The sequence below is a fragment of the Lithobates pipiens genome, unplaced genomic scaffold, assembly GCF_037356315.1.
Source record: "Lithobates pipiens isolate NorthernLeopardFrog02 unplaced genomic scaffold, aLitPip1_a1.2 Scaffold_18, whole genome shotgun sequence".
Classification (NCBI taxonomy): Eukaryota; Metazoa; Chordata; class Amphibia; order Anura; family Ranidae; genus Lithobates; species Lithobates pipiens.
In genome coordinates this window covers 574,288,570-574,308,624 of record NW_027507758.1, presented here as the reverse complement: position 1 = coordinate 574,308,624, position 20,055 = coordinate 574,288,570, and the positions used below count along the sequence as shown (strand labels likewise).

The following is a 20,055-nucleotide window of genomic DNA, read 5'->3' as shown; positions in this document are numbered from 1 at the left end:
AGGTTGCGTGCTCGTATAAGGGTCTGGTATGGATTTTGAGGGGGAAGCCCACGCCATTTTTTTTTTACATTTTGGTGCGGGGTTCCCCTTAATATCCATACCAGACCTGAAGGGCCTGATATGGAATTTGGGGGGACCCCATGCAATTCTTTTTTTCATTTTGGTTTGGGGTTCCTTTTAATATTCATACCAGACACAAAGGGACTGGTAATGGACTGGGGGGATCCCATGCCGTTTTTTTCAATGACTTTTTTTATCTGTATTGCCAGGACCCGCCAATTCATTATAGCCGTAAATACTTTCAAATGACTTTTTTCCCTTTAGAAATGTCATTTTGTGCAGGGACTGATCTAAACACGGGAAACATGTGTCACTTTACAGGCATACTATAGACACCCCCTAGGTACGAAATTTAATGGAACTTTTCACTTTTATTGTTTCACAGCATTATTAAAATCACTGATCCTGAAAAAACTGCAGTTTTTAAAACTTTTTTTGCATTGATACATGTCCCACTTTTTATGACAATAACTTTCATATACTGTAAACCTTTAAAATTAGCACTTTTGATTATTCATGTTCGTGTCCCATAAACTTTAATGGTGTTCGTGTGTTCGAAGACATTTTTTGCCTATTCGCATGTTCTGCTGCAAACCAAACCGGGGGGTGTTTGGCTCATCCCTAGTCAGACCCTACACTATAAAAGTATTCTTTCAATAGCGGGTATTTGCAGTGTGATATTGGTGTGGAGAGGGATAGAACAGGACTCTGTTTAGTGCTACTAGAGAGTTATGCCGCATATACACGGTCGGATTTTCCAATGGAAAATGTTCAGTAGGAGATTATTGTCGGAAATTCCGTCCGTGTGTAGGCTGCATCGGATATTTTCAGTCGGAATTTCCAACAAACAAAATTTGAGATCTGGATCTCAAATTTTTCAACAACAAAATCCATCAGAAAAAATCAAATGGATTTTGTCATCAGAATGTGCAATCGTGTGTATGCGGCATAAGTGTGCTATAGTGTGCTATTGTGCTTCTATTGTCTGTGTAGAATATCAGCTTAGTGTGAATCTAATGATAGTTCAGTGTGAGTGTAGTGCGACCATTCATTTTTACTTTAGTGTCACTTTAGTGTGAATCTAGTGATAGTTCAGTCAGTGTGAGTGTAGTGACCATTCATTTTTACATTAGTGTCAGTTTATTTTGTCAGGGCAGGTTTAAGGCAGTATATTTCTGTTTAAGGCAGTATATTTCTCATTGTTACTGCACATTTAAAGAAGTCATTACATGCCATTTAATGCAGTATATTTCAGTGCCTTAGAGCACGTTTAACACAGTATATTTCAATGCATTAGTGCACGTTTTACACAGTATATTTGTGCGCTACTGCACGTTTAATGCAGTATATTTATGTGCGTTATTGCATGTTTAATACAGTATATATTGGTGATTTAGTGCATGTTTAACGCAGTATATTTCAGTGCATTAGTGCACGTTTAACAGAGTATATTTCAGTGCATTACTGCATGTTTAACTCAGTGTATTTGTATTTCTGTGCATTACTGCACATTTAAAACAGTATATTTCAGTGCATTAGTGCACGTTTAAAGCAGTATGTTTCAGTGAATTACTGCGCATTTAATGCAGTATATTTCAGTGCGTTATGTGCCATTTAATGCAGTATATTTCAGTGCATTATGTGCCATTTAATGCAGTATATTTCAGCGCATTAGTGCATGTTTAATGCAGTATATTTCTGTTTGTTATTGCAAGTTTAATGCAGTATATTTCTGTCAGAAACCATGAATCAGACTGAGACAGAATTACAGTTAAATCTCACTTGTTTAATAATAATGAAAAAGTAAACAGAGTAAACGTAGTCAAAACATAGCCAGAGTTCAAGAACTGGAATGGATAGTCGGACAAGCCAAAAGGTCAGGGAGCCAGAGATGAGCGAAGTAGAACAGCAAGCAGGATCTGGAGCCAGAAGGAATGTCAGCCAAGGAAATTTTTAACAGGACCACAGGAGAGCATCTCTAGAGATGTGACCAAAGCGAAGGCAGAGATCATCTAACCTGGTAGGCTTAAGTAGGCAGGACTGACGAGCAGGATATCATCAACAGGTGAGTCACTGTGTAGAGATAGGAGCTGGCAATTAGCTGACAGCTGAGCGGCCAGCTCAGAGAAAGAAGGGCTGAGCACAGCCATGACAATTTCAATGTGTTAATGACATTTAAAGCAGTATATTTCAGTGCATTAGTGCACGTTTAACACAGTATATTTCTGTGCATTACTGCACATTTAACACGGTATATTTCTGTGTATTACTGAATGTATTTAGTATGTTGGTGCATGTTTAATGCAGTATATTTCAGTGCGATGGTGCACATTTAACACAGAATATATCAGTGTGTTACATGCCGTTTAATGCAGAATATTTCACTGCATTAGTGCATGTTTAACACAGCATATTTCAATTACTGCATGCTTAATGCAGTATTATTCAGTGCGTTGGAGCATGTTTAATGCAGTATATTTCAGTGCAATGGTTCACATTTAACACAGAATATTTCAGTGTGTTACTGCACATTGAACACAGTATAATGCTTTGCGTTACTGCACTTTTAATGCAGTATATTTCAGTGCATTACGTGCCATTTAATGCAGTATATTTCTGTGAGTTAGTGCACGCTTTACGCAGTATATTTCTGTGCGTTACTGCTTGTTTTTATGCAGTATATTTCTGTACATTACTGCACATTTAATGCAGTATATTTCAGTGCGTTGGTGCATGTTGAATGCAGTATATTTCAGTGCATTAATGTACATTTAACAGAATATATTTCAGTGTATTACTGCACCTTTAACGCAGAATATTTCTGTGCATTACTGTACGTTTAACGCAGTATATTTCACTGCATGAATGCATGTTTAACAGAGTATATTTCAGTGTGTTACTGCACATTTATCACAGTATATTTCAGTGCTTTAGTGCACATTTATCGCAGTATATTTCAATGCGTTACTGCACGTTTAACGCAGTATATTTCAGTTACTGCACATTTAACACAATATATTTCTGTGAGTTACTGCACATTTCACACAGTATATTTCAGTGTATTACTGCATGTTTAACGTTGTATAATTCTTTGCATTACTGCACGTTTAACACAGTATATTTCAGTGTATTAGTACACGTTTAATGCATTATAATTCAGTGCGTTACTGCAAGTTTCATGCAGTATATTTCAGCTCATTAGTGCACATTTAACACAGTATTTTTCTGTGTATTACTGCACGTTTAACTTAGTATATTTCACTGCATTACGTGCTGTTTAATGCAGAATATTTCACTGCATTAGTGCACGTTTAACACAGCATATTTCAGTGTGTTACTGCACATTTAATGCAGTACATTTTAGTTTGTAACTCCACGTTTAATGCAGTATCATTCAGTGCATTGGTACACGTTTAATGCAGTATATTTCAGTGTGATGGTGCACGGTTAACTCAGAATATTTTAGTGCATTACTGAAGTTTAACGCAGTATAATTCAGTGCATTGCTGCGTGCTTAATGTAGTATATTTTTGTGCGTTACGTGCCATTTAAAGCAGTATATTTCTGTGCATTACTGCACTTTTAACGCAGTGTATTTCAGTGCATTATGTGCAGTTTAACACAGTATATTTCAGTGAGTTACTCTACAATTTACACACTATTTCAGTGCGATGGTGCACATTTAATGCAGTATATTTCAGCACGTTACTGCACATTTTTATGCAGTACATTAATGCACATTTAATGCAGTATATTTCAGTGCATTAGTGCACGTTTAACAGAATATATTTCAGTGTGTTATTGCACGTTTACCGCAGTATATTTCTGTGTGTTACTGCGTGTTTAACGCAGTATATTTCAGTGTGTTACATAGCGTTAATCGCACTATATTCCAGTGTGTTAGTGCACATTTAATGCAGTATATTTCAGTGTGTTACTGCATGTTTAACGCAGTATATTTCAGTGCATTAATGTACGTTTGACAGAGTATATTTCAGTGCATTACTGCACGTTTAACACAGTATATTTCTGCGCATTACTGCAGGTTTAACGCAGTATATTTTAGTGCGTTAGTGCATGTTTAACACAATATATTTCTGTGTGTTGCTGCATGTTTCACACAGTATATTTTAGTGCATTACTGCATGTTTACAGCAGTATATTGTAGTGTGTCAGCACAGTTTTTCTGCAGTATATTGCTGTGTCAGTGGATTGTGTCTGTGTAGTGAGTACTCAGGTTAAAGTGCACCAAAAACCACTTTCCATTGGTTAAAGTGCATCCACGTACGCATTAACACATCTTCATTACATTTTGTTAATAAGCACCCCCTATCATGACTGGAAGGCAAACAAGGAGAGGCAAACATTCCCATGGCACTGTGAGGAGGCCAGCAGTGTATGTGTGCACAGGCAAAGGTGGATGTGATCAGTCCACAAGCAGGGCATAATTTCCTCTGTTTAGGGATGTTTGCCCGTGCTATCCAGCTACAGCTTGCTGAGGAGGTGGTGGACTGGCTTACTAAACCACCCTTATCCTCTATCACTGTCACTTCCACCCACATGCCCAACGTCTGAATGCAAGCTTGTCAAAGCTGCTGGCTTTACAACATCTGCCTTTCCATCTGGTGGATTATGTTCCCTTCTGTTAATTTGCAGAATATTCTGTACCACAATGGCAGGTTCCCAGTTGCTATTTATTTTCATGTAAGGCCATTCCAGCTCTGTACCATCACATGGAAGGCAATGTTGTTGCATCGTTGGGCAATTCAGTCAGCCGCAAGGTCCACATTACTGCTGACACGTGGTCCAGCAAACATGGTCAGGGACGATACATTTTGTTCATAGCACATTGGGTAAATCTGTTAGCAACTCTGAAGGATGCAGGACAAGGCTCAGCACTGTAGCTTGTTGTGCCCCCACATCTCAATACATCTAGTGGTGATGATGCAAGGTTTGTGAACCCTACCCTCTCCCTCCTCCATTCCTTCCTCTGCTGAATAGTCCTATGAACCACAAGTAACCCCTAAGCGTTCAAGGGGCTATTCAATGAGTCAGGCTAAAAGGTTCCATGCAGTGCTTCAGCTGGTGTGACTAAGGGACAGGAACCATACCGCTGCAGAGATTCTTGCAAATCTGCCTGGGCAGTCCCAGAGGTGGTTCACGCCACACCAGCTGGAGCCGGGAATGGTGCAATAATGGCATAAACCTCCTGTTTGCCCTTTGACAGGAAAAGTTGACACCCAGGTACCCAGGGTACCCAAAGGTACGCAGGGTTGGAAGATCTGCTAAAGCAGGCCAGAAGAACCGTTAGCAATTTAAGGCTGTCATACACAGCCAGTGCTCGGTTGGCTGAAATCAGCAGGAATTCTACCTGCCTGCAAAGCGCCTGATTTGAGCCGTGCTCACCAGGTTGGCATTTGGCAATGCACATGCAGCAGAGGGCCTTTAACTAGTACCTGTGTGAGTATGGCACAATGACATGATCAGGCCGGCTCTGCTTTTTTTTTCTCCACACCAATGGCTGCTGACAAAGGATGGATGAACTGTACTGTCACTATTTGAGAAAGCCACAAGGATAGTGAGCTGTGACAATGCATGTATCAGTTACACAATCCCTGTTGTGTTCCTGATGGAGCAGACTCTTGGTGGCATTATGAACAGGGCATTCAAGGCTGAGCAGTGGAAGGAAGAGGAGGACTTCCTTTTCTCTCAAGGCCCTCTTTATGCAGACACCATTCTTTCTACGCCATAGACCACAAAAGGGATAAGGAAGGAGGAGGATTCTGGCAGTTTTGGAGGCCTTGAAGCAGAGGAAGACATACCTCAAACCTCAAACAACCACAGCCCAGGGTTGTGGGAATGAGGCCCTTGTCCCCTTCGACACGGGGACAAGGTGCTTTGGGATGGGGGGCATGTGACCTGGTATGGTTCAGGAGGAGGGGCTCGCTTGTCTACCACTTTCCTTGCCTGCCAGGCTGTGTGCATAGATTAGGGTCTAGTATGTATTCTGGGGTAATCCCACACTGTTTTTTTTTTTATTTTGCATAGGGTTTTCTCTCAAAAGCCATACCAGACCATTTTTTCCTACATTTTTTTAAGCCGGCAAATCTTATTTTATATTCATCTGTCAGTGGGGAACCCCTCTGACAGCTGATGAAGCATTGGTTTCCCGGCCCACTCCTTAGCAATCGGCTATATACAGTGAATGGAATGCAACAGCAATAAAATGCAAATTGTGTCAAAATCACTGTAAAATCAAGGTACAAATGCAGTACTTGCATTTTAGATGTGGTCCATTGAAGTCTATTACATGCAATGCTGCATGTTAAGGTAATACAAGTTCCTGACCTTTTCCAAAAAATATATAAAATATAAAAAAATCAAAAATGCATTGATGTGAATGTGTTCCATAGGAACCCATGTTAAAAAAACGTCCTGTGTTTCTGCAAAAAGCAGGAAAAAACACATTAATGTGAATGAAGCCTTAGCCCTTGTACACACGGTCGGAGAATCCGTCGGAATGTGTCCTATCGGACCATGTCGTCGGATAATCCGACTGTGTGTGGTATGCATCAGACTGATTCCATCTGAATATCCGTCGGACCCAATTTTCAAACATGCTGGAAATATTTCCCGAACAACTGGGCCGGTCGGACATACTCCGATCATGTGTAGCGAATTTTGATTGGACCAAGTGCCACGCATGCTCAGATCAAATTCCTACATCAAAGCTATTGGCTACTAGCCTGAATGTAGTCCCATCGTAACGAAATTACGTCATCACGGTCTGAAAGATCGGATTTTTCGACAACTTAGTCCGACCGTGTGTATGCAACAGTTTCAGACAAGATCCGACAGACAAAATCCGACGGAGAAAATCCGACGGATTTGGTTGTCGAAATTTCCGACCGTGTGTACAAGGGCTTAGACTTTCCTAATCTTCAGTCTGGGTTCACAGCAATAACTGAAAAGCTAGGGACAGCCAGGCAAATTACATTGTTAGAATAGAACCAGAAAAGGGACACAGGTTTCCTTAAACCCTTTAACGTTCTGCTCCACCGCTTGGTAGCACACATTTTGAGTCATGCTAACTCATTGAAAAATGTGGACTTTAAAGGTTTAAAGTTGAACTCAATGCCAACTGCTAAGTACATAGATGAAATGAGCTAATTTGCCTGCTAAAGGATTTGTGTTTACCTACATCTTATCCCGGTCTACGATTCGACAGTTAATAGAAAAGTAGCATACTGATAAGCTTCTCTCTCTTTCAGTCTTTTCTCCTATCAACGTGTTTCTTATTAGCAAATGAGCATGCAGAACACCCAATTGGCCTCTGGTGCTGCTTCTCCCTCTTCCATGCTGAGCTCTGCTGTACAAGAGACTGCTATCAAATCAAACTGAGGTTCTTAAACTGTTTGTATTTAAAATTATACTGTACATTTAAGTATTATCCATTAGGTAGTATTGAGTACAAAGCTGTATTATTTTTTGTTTATATCTGCTTGGAGTTAGCTTTAAAGTATATTTATCAAAAAATAGAGACTCACCTAAATCCTGGTCCATATTTTGGAATATTCTAGTTTTCCCTCTTCCTCCAAACTCTTCAGCATAATTGACAAGAGCATCTTTCACGGCTTCATATCCAGCCAATGCCACTATTTTTCTAGTACCCAGTTGAACACTAAACACTTCGCCATATTTCTTTGCAAGCTTAGATAAAACAGAAACAAAATATTTAAAGAATATTAAATGGTGAACTCTACCAATCTAAAACAAACAATGCTTCCTCAAAGGCAGAATCACTAGAGGCCTGCTATTGTTGTGTTCTCTAGAAATATCTCCTCTGTACCCTTTCTAAATTGTGGGTATAGGTATTGCTGACTGCAGAATTATCATTGCAGTGACTAAGCAAATGGTGTGTCAGATCATTGTAGAGAGACCGCTGCTTTCTCAGACAAGTGACAACAGACAGTAAGTGGCCTTTCGCTGGGGCCATTACTGTTTTGATAAACCTTTTTTTTTATAATTTTTTTATTAAAATTTCAATTGTGGACATATAGACAGGTACGGAACTTCTTGTTTACACAACCAACACCATCTACATGGACAAGACAGCTTACACCATTTGAATCCCTTTGCACAAGAAAAACACCACAAAGGCATTTAATATCCTTTATCTACACATTGCTGCTAGAGGAGCCCAACACTACTAGCGAACCCGCACGCAGCGCATGGGATGGGGAATTACATACCGTATTTATCGGCGTATAACACGCACAGGTGTATAACACGCACATTCATTTTAAGAGGGAAGTTTCAGGACCAAACTAAAAAGTGAGTGTTATACGCCAATAAATACAGTACTTCCTTATCCGATGAGAAATGGGAAACCATACATGAATACGCACATAAGGGCTCCATGAATGTAGCTATTCAGGAAAATTGCTATAGAATCAAAACACGTTGGTATAGAACTCTCTCTCTTCTACACAAATTCTCACCTCCTATACCTAGCATGTGTTGGAGGTGTGGTACGGCAGAAGGCACTATGCTCCATGTTTGGTGGGACTGTGATTCCATCCAACCTTTCTGGAAAAAAGTACATGATATCATCGCAAAGGGCACCACATATACCTTAAATTATACCCCAGAGCAATATTTATTGCATAACACGACATTGTCTAAAAGGGACTAGTACAAATCACTAGCTAGGCATATGGTGAATGCAGCAAGACTTTGTGTTCCAATACATTGGCGATCTAGTGCACCGCCAACTGTCAAAGAGTGGTTCACCAGGCTCTCCAAAATAGAAGAGATGGAGGAACTGATACATATTTCACAAGAGCGGATTCAAAAATGTATGAACATATGGACGTGCTGGACCCACTTTAAGACGACCGAATACTTTCAAACTGCCAATTCTTAAATATTGAACTCACTAATGTATTACATACACAGCTCACAATTAATTAATCGGGGGGAGCAGAGATGATGGGAAATATTATCTTTTACCCCGATAATTCATACCACGCTGACTTATTTTCCCTGGGGGCACTCCCCTGTCTTCTTCCCCCACACCTTACTTTTATTTTTATTTTTTTTATTTTCTCTATCTTCCTTTCTTTCCTTCCTCCTGCCTTTCCTTCTTCGTTCTTGAAATCAAGTTCTTGATAATCTTACTGTACCTGATATAGCAGGGTTCTTGACCATTTGCATAAAGAAATGATTAGGTCTATAACAAATATGCTAAATGGAAAAAAAAATTATATGATTCCCTGACTGTTTTGCATTTGGTTCTTCTCTCTGGTACATAACATGACCTGAAGAACATTTGTAGTTCACAAAACCTTTTGAATGATGTTCGTGATGTTTGATTTGTAACATTTTTCTGTTACTGACTTCAATAAACATTTTATGGAAAAAAAAAAAATGTGCTCTAAGACAGATTTCTAACTCACACATTACTTAGTTCACATCTGCATAGATGGCACATTTTTTTTCCTAAAGGCCTTATTCAAGCGAGGCAGATCCATTTCAGCGGAGTCTGCAAGCTTAGCAGGAGATCTCTCTGTTGATCTCTGCTGAGCTGGCGGATGACAGGTCCGTCTCTGCTCACTGACCTGTCAGATTGCCGCTGATTCCTATGGAGGCATCGGACGAAAACGGACAGCATGTTCATATTCATCAGATCTCATCCGATCCGCCCAGATGGATGGAGAACACCATATGTCTGATTTTAGAATATCGGATGGCAGAGGGGTGTCAGCGGGCACATCTCCGCTGACATCCGTCTCCCCATAGGAGTCAATGGATAGCCCACTTGGATCCACCTGAAAAACGGACAGGTGGATCTGATCGGGTTTGCCGTGTGAAAGGGGCCTAAGTGGCCCTAGTCCACCTTTGAAAGATCCTGTTTACTGGGTATGTGAGGATCCGCCTGCTCATGTGAAACCACAAGAAATAATGGCAGTCATCTTATTAACAATTTATTTCTGCTGTGCAGTGGTCTTTAGAAAATAATAAAAAAATGTATTGTTGAAGCTTTAGCTTTTAAACCCCTTAATGACCGGGCCATTTTTTGTGATATGGCACTGCGTCGCTTTAACCAACAACTGCGCGGCCATGCGGCATTGCACCAAAACAAAATTGATGTCCTTTTTTTTCCACAAATAGAGCTTTCTTTTGGTGGTATTTGATCACCTCTGCGGTTTTTATTTTTTGTGCTTTAAACAACAAAAAAACTATTTTGAAAAAAAAAATATGTTTAACTTCTTGCTATAATAAATATCAAAAAATATGTAAAAAAAGCAATTTCTTCATCAGTTTAGGCCAATATGTATTCTTCTACAAATTTTTGGTAAAAAAAAAAAAATATATCACAATAAGCGTATATTATTTGGTTTGCGCAAAAGTTATGGCGTCTACAAAATAGGGGATGCATTTATGGCATTTTTAAAAAGAAAATTCTAGTAATGGCCGTAATCTGCAATTTTTAGCAAGACTGCGGCAGATAGATCAGACACTTTTGAAAAATTTGTGGGACCATTGACATTTATACAGCAATCAGTGCTATAAAAATGCACTGATTACTCTGTAAATGTCACTGGCAGGGAAGGGGTTAACACTAAGGGGCCATCAATGGGTTTAATGTGTTCCCTGGGAGGTGTTTCTAACTGTGGGGGGATGGTACTGAATGGAGGAGGAGAGAGATCGCCATTCCTCATCAGTAGGAACAGCAGATCTGTCTCTCCTTCCCTGTCAGAATGGGGCTATGTCTGTTTATATAGGTAGATCCATGTTCTGGCTCTCTGTGAAGCAATCGTGGGTGGCCGGGACAACTGTTACATTTTGACAATTTATTTGGCTAATAAGCAAACTATTGTCAAAAAAGAGCTGGCCATTTGGGGGGACATTTAACAAATCAAAAACAAATTTAAAAATTACCGCGTAGCAAGAACTGGGTCCTTTTAATGTAGTTTCCAATAAACTAACAACACTCATTTAAATGAAATGCTGGGGAGATGCCTTTAACCACTTAAGCCCCGGATCATTTGACTGCCTAAAGACCAGAGGACTCCTTACAATTTGGCACTGCACTGCTTTAAAGAGGAAGTAAACCCTGATGGGTTTACTTCCTCTTTCATTCCCTGCAAAGGTAAAGCATAATGGACTACTGTGCATCGCATAGTAGTCCATTATGTGTCACTTACCTGACACAGGAGCCAGCGAAGTCACCACTGTCCCCTGTAGTCCAGTGCATCCATCTTCTCGGTGGGTCTCGCTGCTCCGCCGCTGTCATTTGGCGAAGTCGCAATGACGTCACTCCCTCGCATGCACACGGGAGCCGCCACTCACGGCATATCGCCGTTGACAGCGGTGCCTGTCTTTCGGAAAATAGCTCCTAAACCATGTAGGTTTAGGAGATATTTCTTGGTCCTACAGGTAAGCCTTAATCTAGGCTTACCTGTAGGTCAAAGTTGGTTGTAAGGGTTTACAACCACTTTAACTGGCAATTGTGCGGTCATGCAATGCTGTACCCAAACAAAATTTGCGTCCTTTTGTTCACACAAATAGAGCTTTCTTTTGATGTTATTTGATTGCCTCTGCGATTTTTATTTTTTGCGATATAAACGGAAAAAGATCAAAAAATTTTGTAAAAACATTATATTTTCTACTTTGTGTTATAAAAATAATCCAACAAAATCAATTTCGGTCATACATTTAGGCCAAAATGTATTCAGCCACATGTCTTTGATAAAAAAAATGTCACTAAGCATATATTTATTGGTTGCGCAAAAGTTATAGAGTCTACAAACTAGGGTACATCTTCTGGAATTTACATAGCTTTCAGTTCATGACTGCCTATCTCTTTTTTTGAGGTGCTAAAATGGCAGGGCAGTACAACCCCCCCCCCCCCCCAAATGACCCCATTTTGGAAAGTAGACACTTTGAATATTTAATTTTTGATTTCACTCCTCAAAAAATACTGCAAAATACTCACCATACCTCTCAGCAAATAGCTTGGGGTGACTACTTTCCAAAATGGGATAATTTGTTGTGCCATCTGGGCATTCTATGGCCTCCGAAACTGTGATAGGCAGTGAGGAGGGAAATCAAAACTTTACACCCTTATGCCTTGTATACACGATCGAAAATTCGGCCAGCAAAAGACAGATGAGAGCTTTTGGTCAGAAAATGTGACCGTGCGTATGCTCCATCAGAATTCCCACCACCAAAAAATTTAGAGCAGGTTCTCTATTTTTCGGACAGAAAAAGTTCTGATTGGAACTTCCGATCATCTGTAGCAATTCCGACGCACAAAATTCCTACGCATACTCGGAAACAATTTGACGCATGCTCGGAAGCACTGAACCTCATTTTCTCAGCTCGTCGTATTTTTGTACGTCACCGCTTTCTTGACGGTCAAAAGTTCAGAGAACTTCTGTGTGACCGTGTGTATGCAAGCCAAGCTTGAGCGAAATTCCGTCGGAAAAACCATCCAAGATTTTTCGGACAGAAATTCATCTCGTGTGTACGGGGCATTTGAAAGCCTGAAGGTGGTACTTGGGTTTTGGGGTCCCGCACGCTGCTAGGCTCCCAAAAAGTCTCACACATGTGGTATCCCCATACTCAGGAGAAGAAACAGAATGTATTTTGGGGTGTATTTTCACATATGCCCATGGTATGTTTGAGCAATATATCATTTAGTGACAACTTTGTGCAAAAAAAAAATTCTTTTTCCCGCAACTTGTGTCAAAATACAAAATATTCCATGGACTCAACATTCCTCTCAGCAAATAGCTTGGGGTGTCTACTTTCCAAAATGGGGTCATGGGGGGGGAGGGTCTAAACTGTCCTGGCATTTTGATGCACAACATTTAGAAGCTTATGTCACACATCACCCATTCTTTTAACCACTTGAAGACAAAGCTCTTTCTGACACATTTTGTTTACATGCAAAAAAATTACTTTGAACCCCCGAACATTATATCTTTTTTTTAAGCAAAGGCCCTACAGATTAAAATGGTGGGTGTTTAATTTTTTTTTTCCACACAGTGTTTGCGCAGTGATTTTACAAACGTTTTTATTTTGGAAAAAATACACTTTTTTAAATTTTAATGCACTAAAACACACTATATTGCCCAACTGTTTGATTAAAAAAAAAGATGATCTTAGGCCGCGTACATGTCACAGACCTTATACAAACGTGCAACAATGACAAACTACATACATTTTTAAAAGCATTTACAGGTTACCACTTTAGATTTACAGAGGAGGTCTACTGCTAAAATTACTGCCCTCGATCTGACCTTCGTGGTGATACCGCACATGCATGGTGCAATTTCTGTTTACAGACCGATGCTTGCATTCACCTTTGTGTGAGGGGGGGCGGGGTGGAACCAGGGGTGCTTTTTTTATTTTATTTTATTTAGTTTGCTTTTTTATTTTATTTTTAAACTGTTCCTTTCTTTTTTTTTATCATTTTTATTATTATCTCAGGGAATGTAAATATCTCCTATGATAGCAATAGGTGGTGACAGGTACTCTTTTTTTGAAAAAAATGGGGTCTCTCCTCTGCCCTCAAAGCATCTGACCACACCAAGATCGGTGTGTGATAAAATGCTTTCCCAATGGCGCTGTTTACATCCGGAAAAATCGAAGTCATGAAATGCTTGTGGCTTCCGGTTTCTTAGGCCATAGAGATGATTGGAGCAATTCTGGTCTCTGATCGGCTCTATGGTCAGCTGGCGGAACCACCGGCTGCATTCTCAGGTTCCCTGTTGGGACAGGAGAGCCAGAGAAAACCATGGAAGACGGTGGGGGGGGGGGGGATTTAATTCTCTCTCTCTCTTACTGCTTGTAAAATCAGTCTAGAGGCTAATTAGCTGCTAGGATTGCTTTTACATGAAAGCTGACCGCTGGCTGAAAAGAATGATACCAAGATGATACCTATACCCATAGGCATCATTCTGGTATAACCACTCAAAGTCCAGCAACATACCAGTATGGGGCATATATTGTAAAAAAAAACTGATTGATCGGTGGGTATGCCCACCATTAGAATACCTCATTTCATCCACCCACTTCTAATGATGGGCATGCATGCACCATTTTATTTTTAACTGTGGTGGTGAAATCACCTCCAGCGCTGCAATCACGGCTTTATGTATTGTGGGAGCAAACGCTGTTGCTATCAAGATAAATAAATCAGTGCTTCAGCTGAATGGTCTAAAAAATATAGGCTGAAGCATGGGGGCATCTGCCCCAAAAGTTAGGAGCAAATCGCTCCTCCACCCCTGCTGCCCCCATGCTTCGGCATATATGCTCTTTTTTTCCTTTTTTTTTTTTACACGTTTTTTGTAATGGTTGTAACTGTAATGGTTCCAGGTTCGGGTCTCTCAAAATGCAATGGCATCTTGGGAGACCATATGAAAGTGTGCGTAGTCTGTGCAGTGCTGTATCCTACACTAATACTCAACTAGTGTATGGTAGCATTCAAAACATTCACCAATGCAAAGACCAGGATTGTCAGGACAGGAGGGACAATAATAGCGGGGCCACACCTATATCCGCGCTTGTTGCAGACACGTTGGGTAGGGGTACTTGGGAGGACATATGGAAAATGCCTCTCATGCAGCCGGCTTACTGCATTTGCATTGGGAAGGTGAGGTGGAGCACATCTGGAAACAGAAGGACTCTGACGATCTCTTCCTGGAATTTAAGGAAGGACCCAGTCTGTCCTGAAGGGCTCTGATGATCTCTTCCTGGAATTTAAGGAAGGACCTAGTCTGTCCTGAAGGGCTCTGATGATCTCTTCCTGGAATTTAAGGAAGGACCCAGTCTGTCCTGAAGCTCTGTATAGCACATGAGCATTCAGGAAAGCCAAATTAAATAAATAAACAGACACTTTTTTGTACCAGCGTCTGGCCTTATGGGCAACTAGGTTCGGTGCCAACAACTGGTCGTTGAGGTCCATCCCTCCCATATTTTGGTTATATTCATGGACACAGAGGGGTTTCTCCACAACACCAGTCGCCATAGGAATTTGGGCAGTCGTGTCTGCATGAAGGGAGGAAAGAACGAAAACATTCTTATTATCCCTCCACTTCGCAGCGAGCAAGTTATTACACTTCAAGCATGCTCTCTCCCCCAGCCTAAGAAGGGAATCTACAAGCCACTGGGGAAAACCCCGGCGATTAGATCGCATGGTGCCACATGCACCAATCTGATGATCAAACAAGTGACTAAAAAGTGGCATGCTCGTGTAATAATTGTCCACATACAAATGGTACCAAGTCCCACACAATCTTGCCAGCACTTCCTATGTAATCTAGCCACGTGACTAGCTGTTTCCTCATAAACCATAAAACGACATATATAGCCTGTGGCCCTGTCACAGAGCTTAAATATCTTTTTTTTTTCTTGTTGCCATCTCAGTCAGTTACTTTATGCTAGCGGATTCTAATCAGCTTGACGCTCAGAACTCCGCTTGATCCCCTTAACATCATTGTGGCAATCTTTGTTTTCTTTCCTTTCTTACTCCTCCTTCTTTATTTATCAATTTCCTCTTTTTACAGACAATACATCAGATTACTTATTCAAATCTCTTTTTTTTTTCTACCATCGAATTCTATTTCCCTCACCCCTCCCCTAACCCTAGGGCAGAAAACAACAAAAAAAAAAAGAAAGGGAATGGGGAGGTCTGCCCCCCTCTCTCCCCACTCTCAGTCACCCCCCTCTCTGTCCCCTTGTCCCTCAATTATGTCACGGCAGTCCCCCCTCTCCAAGAATGTCAGCCATTGTTGCCAATCCCTGTGACCTTCTTCCTCTGTGTCTTGTAATTTATATAGCGATTCTTCCATTACCCTTATTTGCTCCACCCTCTGTACCCATTCCGTTATTTTTGGAGTCTGTATAGATTTCCAATAGCGAGGGATCAGCACTTTGGCTGCATTCAATAGATGCGGGACTATCGTGTTTCTATATTGCATTACTCCTAGTTCAGTGTCATGAAATAGGCATGTCCAAGGGCTTTTCTTAATCTTCATTCGTGTCACCACACATATAATTTCTACTATTTTGTCCCAAAAAGGGGTTATTTTAGGGCAGTCCCACCAAATATGTATTAGGGAGCCCTCCTCCGAAACACTCCCTCCAGCACATTGCCTGCTCTGCCCCTGTGAACCGCTGCATTCTTTGGGGAGTCATGTACCATCTTGATATTAATTTATAGGACATTTCTAACATGCAGACTTCTCTTGATATTGAGTGTGTCAATTTAAGTATTTTTATCCTATGATCATCATTCTTTAGTGGTCCTAAATCCTCTTCCCATTTCCCTAAGTATCTCGGCAATTCTAAATCAGCTTCATGTCTTAATATTTTATATATTCTCGATACTTTTTTAATTAAACACTTTCTTTCCTTCAATAAATTCTCCAGTGGTCTCAGATTCTCTAATCCCTGTAGCGGCTGTGGCAAACTTTGGGTGAAGTGTAATATTTGAGCATGTCTCCATTTATCTAACGGTTTGTGCCCCCACTCTTGTGTGAGTTCCCTATATGTATATACCCTATTCCCCTTAATAACTTCTCCTAGTTTTATTTCCTCTTTACTTGCCCATCTACTGAAATATAGCCGCTCCTCCTTACCTGGCAAAAAATAACTTGTGTCCAAAAGTGATATTAGTGGTGAATTGTGAGTCCAATTGTGTACCCTATTAATATTATCCCATAATCTTAATGTGTGTCTCGTTAAGGTGCTCGTGTCTGCTCCTAAGTTCCGCTGATGAGGTGGTATCCATATAATTTTTTCCAAACACGTCCCACTCAGACTAGTTTCCAGGACTACCCAACACTTTTCTTTCTGATTGTGTATCCAATCTGCTACTCTGGATATTATTATTGCCTCATAATATTTTTTGAATTCTGGTAATGCTACTCCTCCCCTTTCTTTTTCCTTCACTAAAACTTTGTATGCTATACGCGGTCGTTTCAGGGGCCATATAAATGCCATGGTCAATGATTTTAATTTCCTGAAGAAACTCATTGGGACCGGAACAGGTATCATTTGGAATGTGTAATTTAGAATTGGCAATATAAACATTTTTATTACATTTACTCTGCCAATCCAAGATACTGCTTTATGCCTCATATTTTTCATTAACCCTTTAATTTTATTTAAAAGGGGGATATAGTTTGCCTCATAAAGCCCATACCTTTGTGCTGTTAATTTGATCCCTAAGTAGTTCAATTCTCCCTTACACCATTTGAAAGGTAAACTTGAGGAAAGGGTACTCTGTTCTACGTCAGTTAAGTTCAAATTTAATATTTCTGTCTTCGTGAGATTTATCTTGAAATTTGATAGTTTTCCATAATGGTCTAGTTCTTTCAGAACCAGCGGGATCGATGTTCTAGGGTTAACTATATATAGTAGTACATCGTCTGCGAATGCAGATAGCTTGTATTCTATCCCTCCGACCCGGATTCCTTGGATATCTTGGTTCCTACGAATTGCTACCAGGAGGGGTTCGAGGCTCAGCACAAACAACATCGGTGACAGAGGGCATCCCTGTCTCGTCCCGTTGAACAACTCAAGGGGACGAGACAGGGATCCATTAACTCTTATTCTAGCAGTCGGCTGGGTGTACAACGCCTTGATCCATCTCATCATTCTTTCCCCTACCCCCTTATAGATTAGGGTCTCATGCATGAACTCCCAGTCTACCCTATCAAAAGCCTTTTCGGCATCGACTGACATGAGGACTGTTGGAGTCTTCCCTTTAATTGCCTCTTGGATCAGAATGATGTATTTCACAGAGTTGTCCCTTCCCTCCCGTCCCTGCACGAATCCCACCTGATCGGTGTGGACCCATGCAGGGAGGAGTCCTCTCAATCTGTCAGCTATTATTTTTGCGTAAATCTTTATATCAGAGTTCAGTAGAGATATCGTGCAATAACTCTCTAGGGCAGCTGGGTCTTTACCCTCCTTCAAAATTAAGGCGATATGGGCTAGGAGTGCCTCTTTGCGGAAGCCCTGTCCCTCTCCAACTGCGTTGAAGTACTCGCAACGTTTTGGTACCAAGAGACTCTGAAATCTCTTGTAGTACACACTGGAGTATCCATCTGGGCCAGGGCTGCCTCCCAGTGGCAATTCCTTAATTGCTTTCTCGACTTCGCATGTCGAGATGGGAGCCTCTAGGGCCTCCATCTCCTCCCTCGCCCCTCTTGGGAAATCGAGATGCCTAAGATACTCCCTTATCGCTTCCTTCCTATTTCCTCCCTTACTACTACTTCCTCCTATCTCATAGAGAGTACTATAATAAGAATGGAAATTCTCAGCAATTTCTGGAGTGGCAAACTTCAGCTCCCCCTTCTTATCTCTAATTTTGGGTATAAAAGTCCTGTTTTTCTGTTCCTTTACTCTTTTTGCGAGCCACTTGCCTGACCTATTCCCCCACTGTTATCTCTCCTTATTTATCTTATAGAACACTGTTCTCCTTTTTGCTCTAAGTGCTCTTCCAACTCCCCCTTTTTTTTTGTAGGTCCTGACTCTCCTGGATCCCTCTAGGTCTTGTTTTCCGTTCTAGCTGTTCGATCTCGCTATATAATTGGGCCTTCCTTTTCTGCTTTTCCTTCTTTATTCCTGCTCCAATCCCAATCAACCTGCCTCTTATTACTGTTTTATGGGTCTCCCATAGGGTCGCTCTAGATATTTCATCCGTATCATTAAGCTCAAAGAAATCCCTCAGCTCCTTTTCAATTTGTCTGCTGACATCCTGTTCTTGAATGAGGGAATCATTCATCCTCCAAGTTCTCTCCTTCCCTTTCTCATCCTTTATTTCTAATTGAGCTATTATAGGGGCATGGTCTGATAAAGTAATGGGCTTAATTTCCACTTTTTTCAAGTTGGCCACTAATTGATGTTCTATAAAAACATAATCCAGTCTTGCGAAGGTTTTATGCACTGCCGAGCAGTGAGTGTAATCACGCTCTTTTTGGTGTCTGATCCTCCAAGAGTCTAGAAGCTGGGCGTTTGTCAATGCTTTAATTACCAACTTATATCTCTGTTCCGATGCTCTTATAACTCCCCCCGAGCTATCTATCCTTGGGTCTAAGCACCAATTTAGATCACCTGCTAATACCACGTTGCCCTCTCTAAATTCCTCAAGTTTTGTTAGTATTTTCCTTAAAAATGTATCTGGGCTTCTGCTTGGAGCATACACATTTGCTATTGTACATTGCATTACCCCCAATTTTCCCTTTATAAATAAATACCTGCCCTCTGGGTTGGTTAAACGGTCCTGAATTTCAAACCTTGATAGCCTATCAAAACCAATAGCTACTCCTCTTGAGTGGGGCGATGGGGAGTCCCCATAGTACCAGAATGGAAATTGCGCTGAGGCCAATTTTATTCCCGAGTTGCTGGTTATATACATCTCCTGTAAACAAATTACATTCCCCCTCATAAAATGTAATTCTTCATTGATTTTGTATCTTTTTTCCCTTGTGTTTAAACCCCTCACATTATATGTTATCACGTTAATAAGAGCCATTGTTTACTTATTTCTCTTGGAAGCCTAAGGACCTACACAGACCCAGGGGGCATTTTTGCTGGGGGACAGATCGGGATCGGACAAAAAAAAAAGAAGAAGCGTCCTCAACTTCCCCATTATTTGCCCTTTCTCTTCTGCATAATGAAACCTTGCTATTACATCTCTTGGGGACTCCTCCCCTGCTGTCTTCCGCCTGGGAATCCTATGTACCCTATCTAATCTTAAAGGTTCTGAGGGGTCCCTTTCTAGCAGCGGATTAAAGAGCTTTTGAAGTGTACCTCCCAAGTCCCCAGTATTATATTTCTCTGGGAGTCCTTTAATTCGGACATTCTTCCTCCTCCCCCTATGTTCCTGATCTTCAATTCTATACTGGAGGTTTTTGTTTGTTCTCTGCAGGATTGCCATTTGTTCTGCTATCTCATCCAGCCTTTCATCCTGTT

General features: G+C 40.9%; 1 protein-coding gene across 1 annotated transcript in view; it reads right to left on the bottom strand.

Annotated features, from left to right (window-relative positions):
• LOC143989047 (cytochrome P450 2K1-like) overlaps window positions 1-20,055 on the bottom strand; it is a 104,719-nt gene that overhangs the window by 63,790 nt on the left and 20,874 nt on the right. Inside the window, exon 2 of the mRNA XM_077489051.1 lies at window positions 7,608-7,770. Coding sequence (XP_077345177.1) covers window positions 7,608-7,770 — 163 coding nt within the window. The remainder of the gene's footprint in view (window positions 1-7,607; window positions 7,771-20,055) is intronic.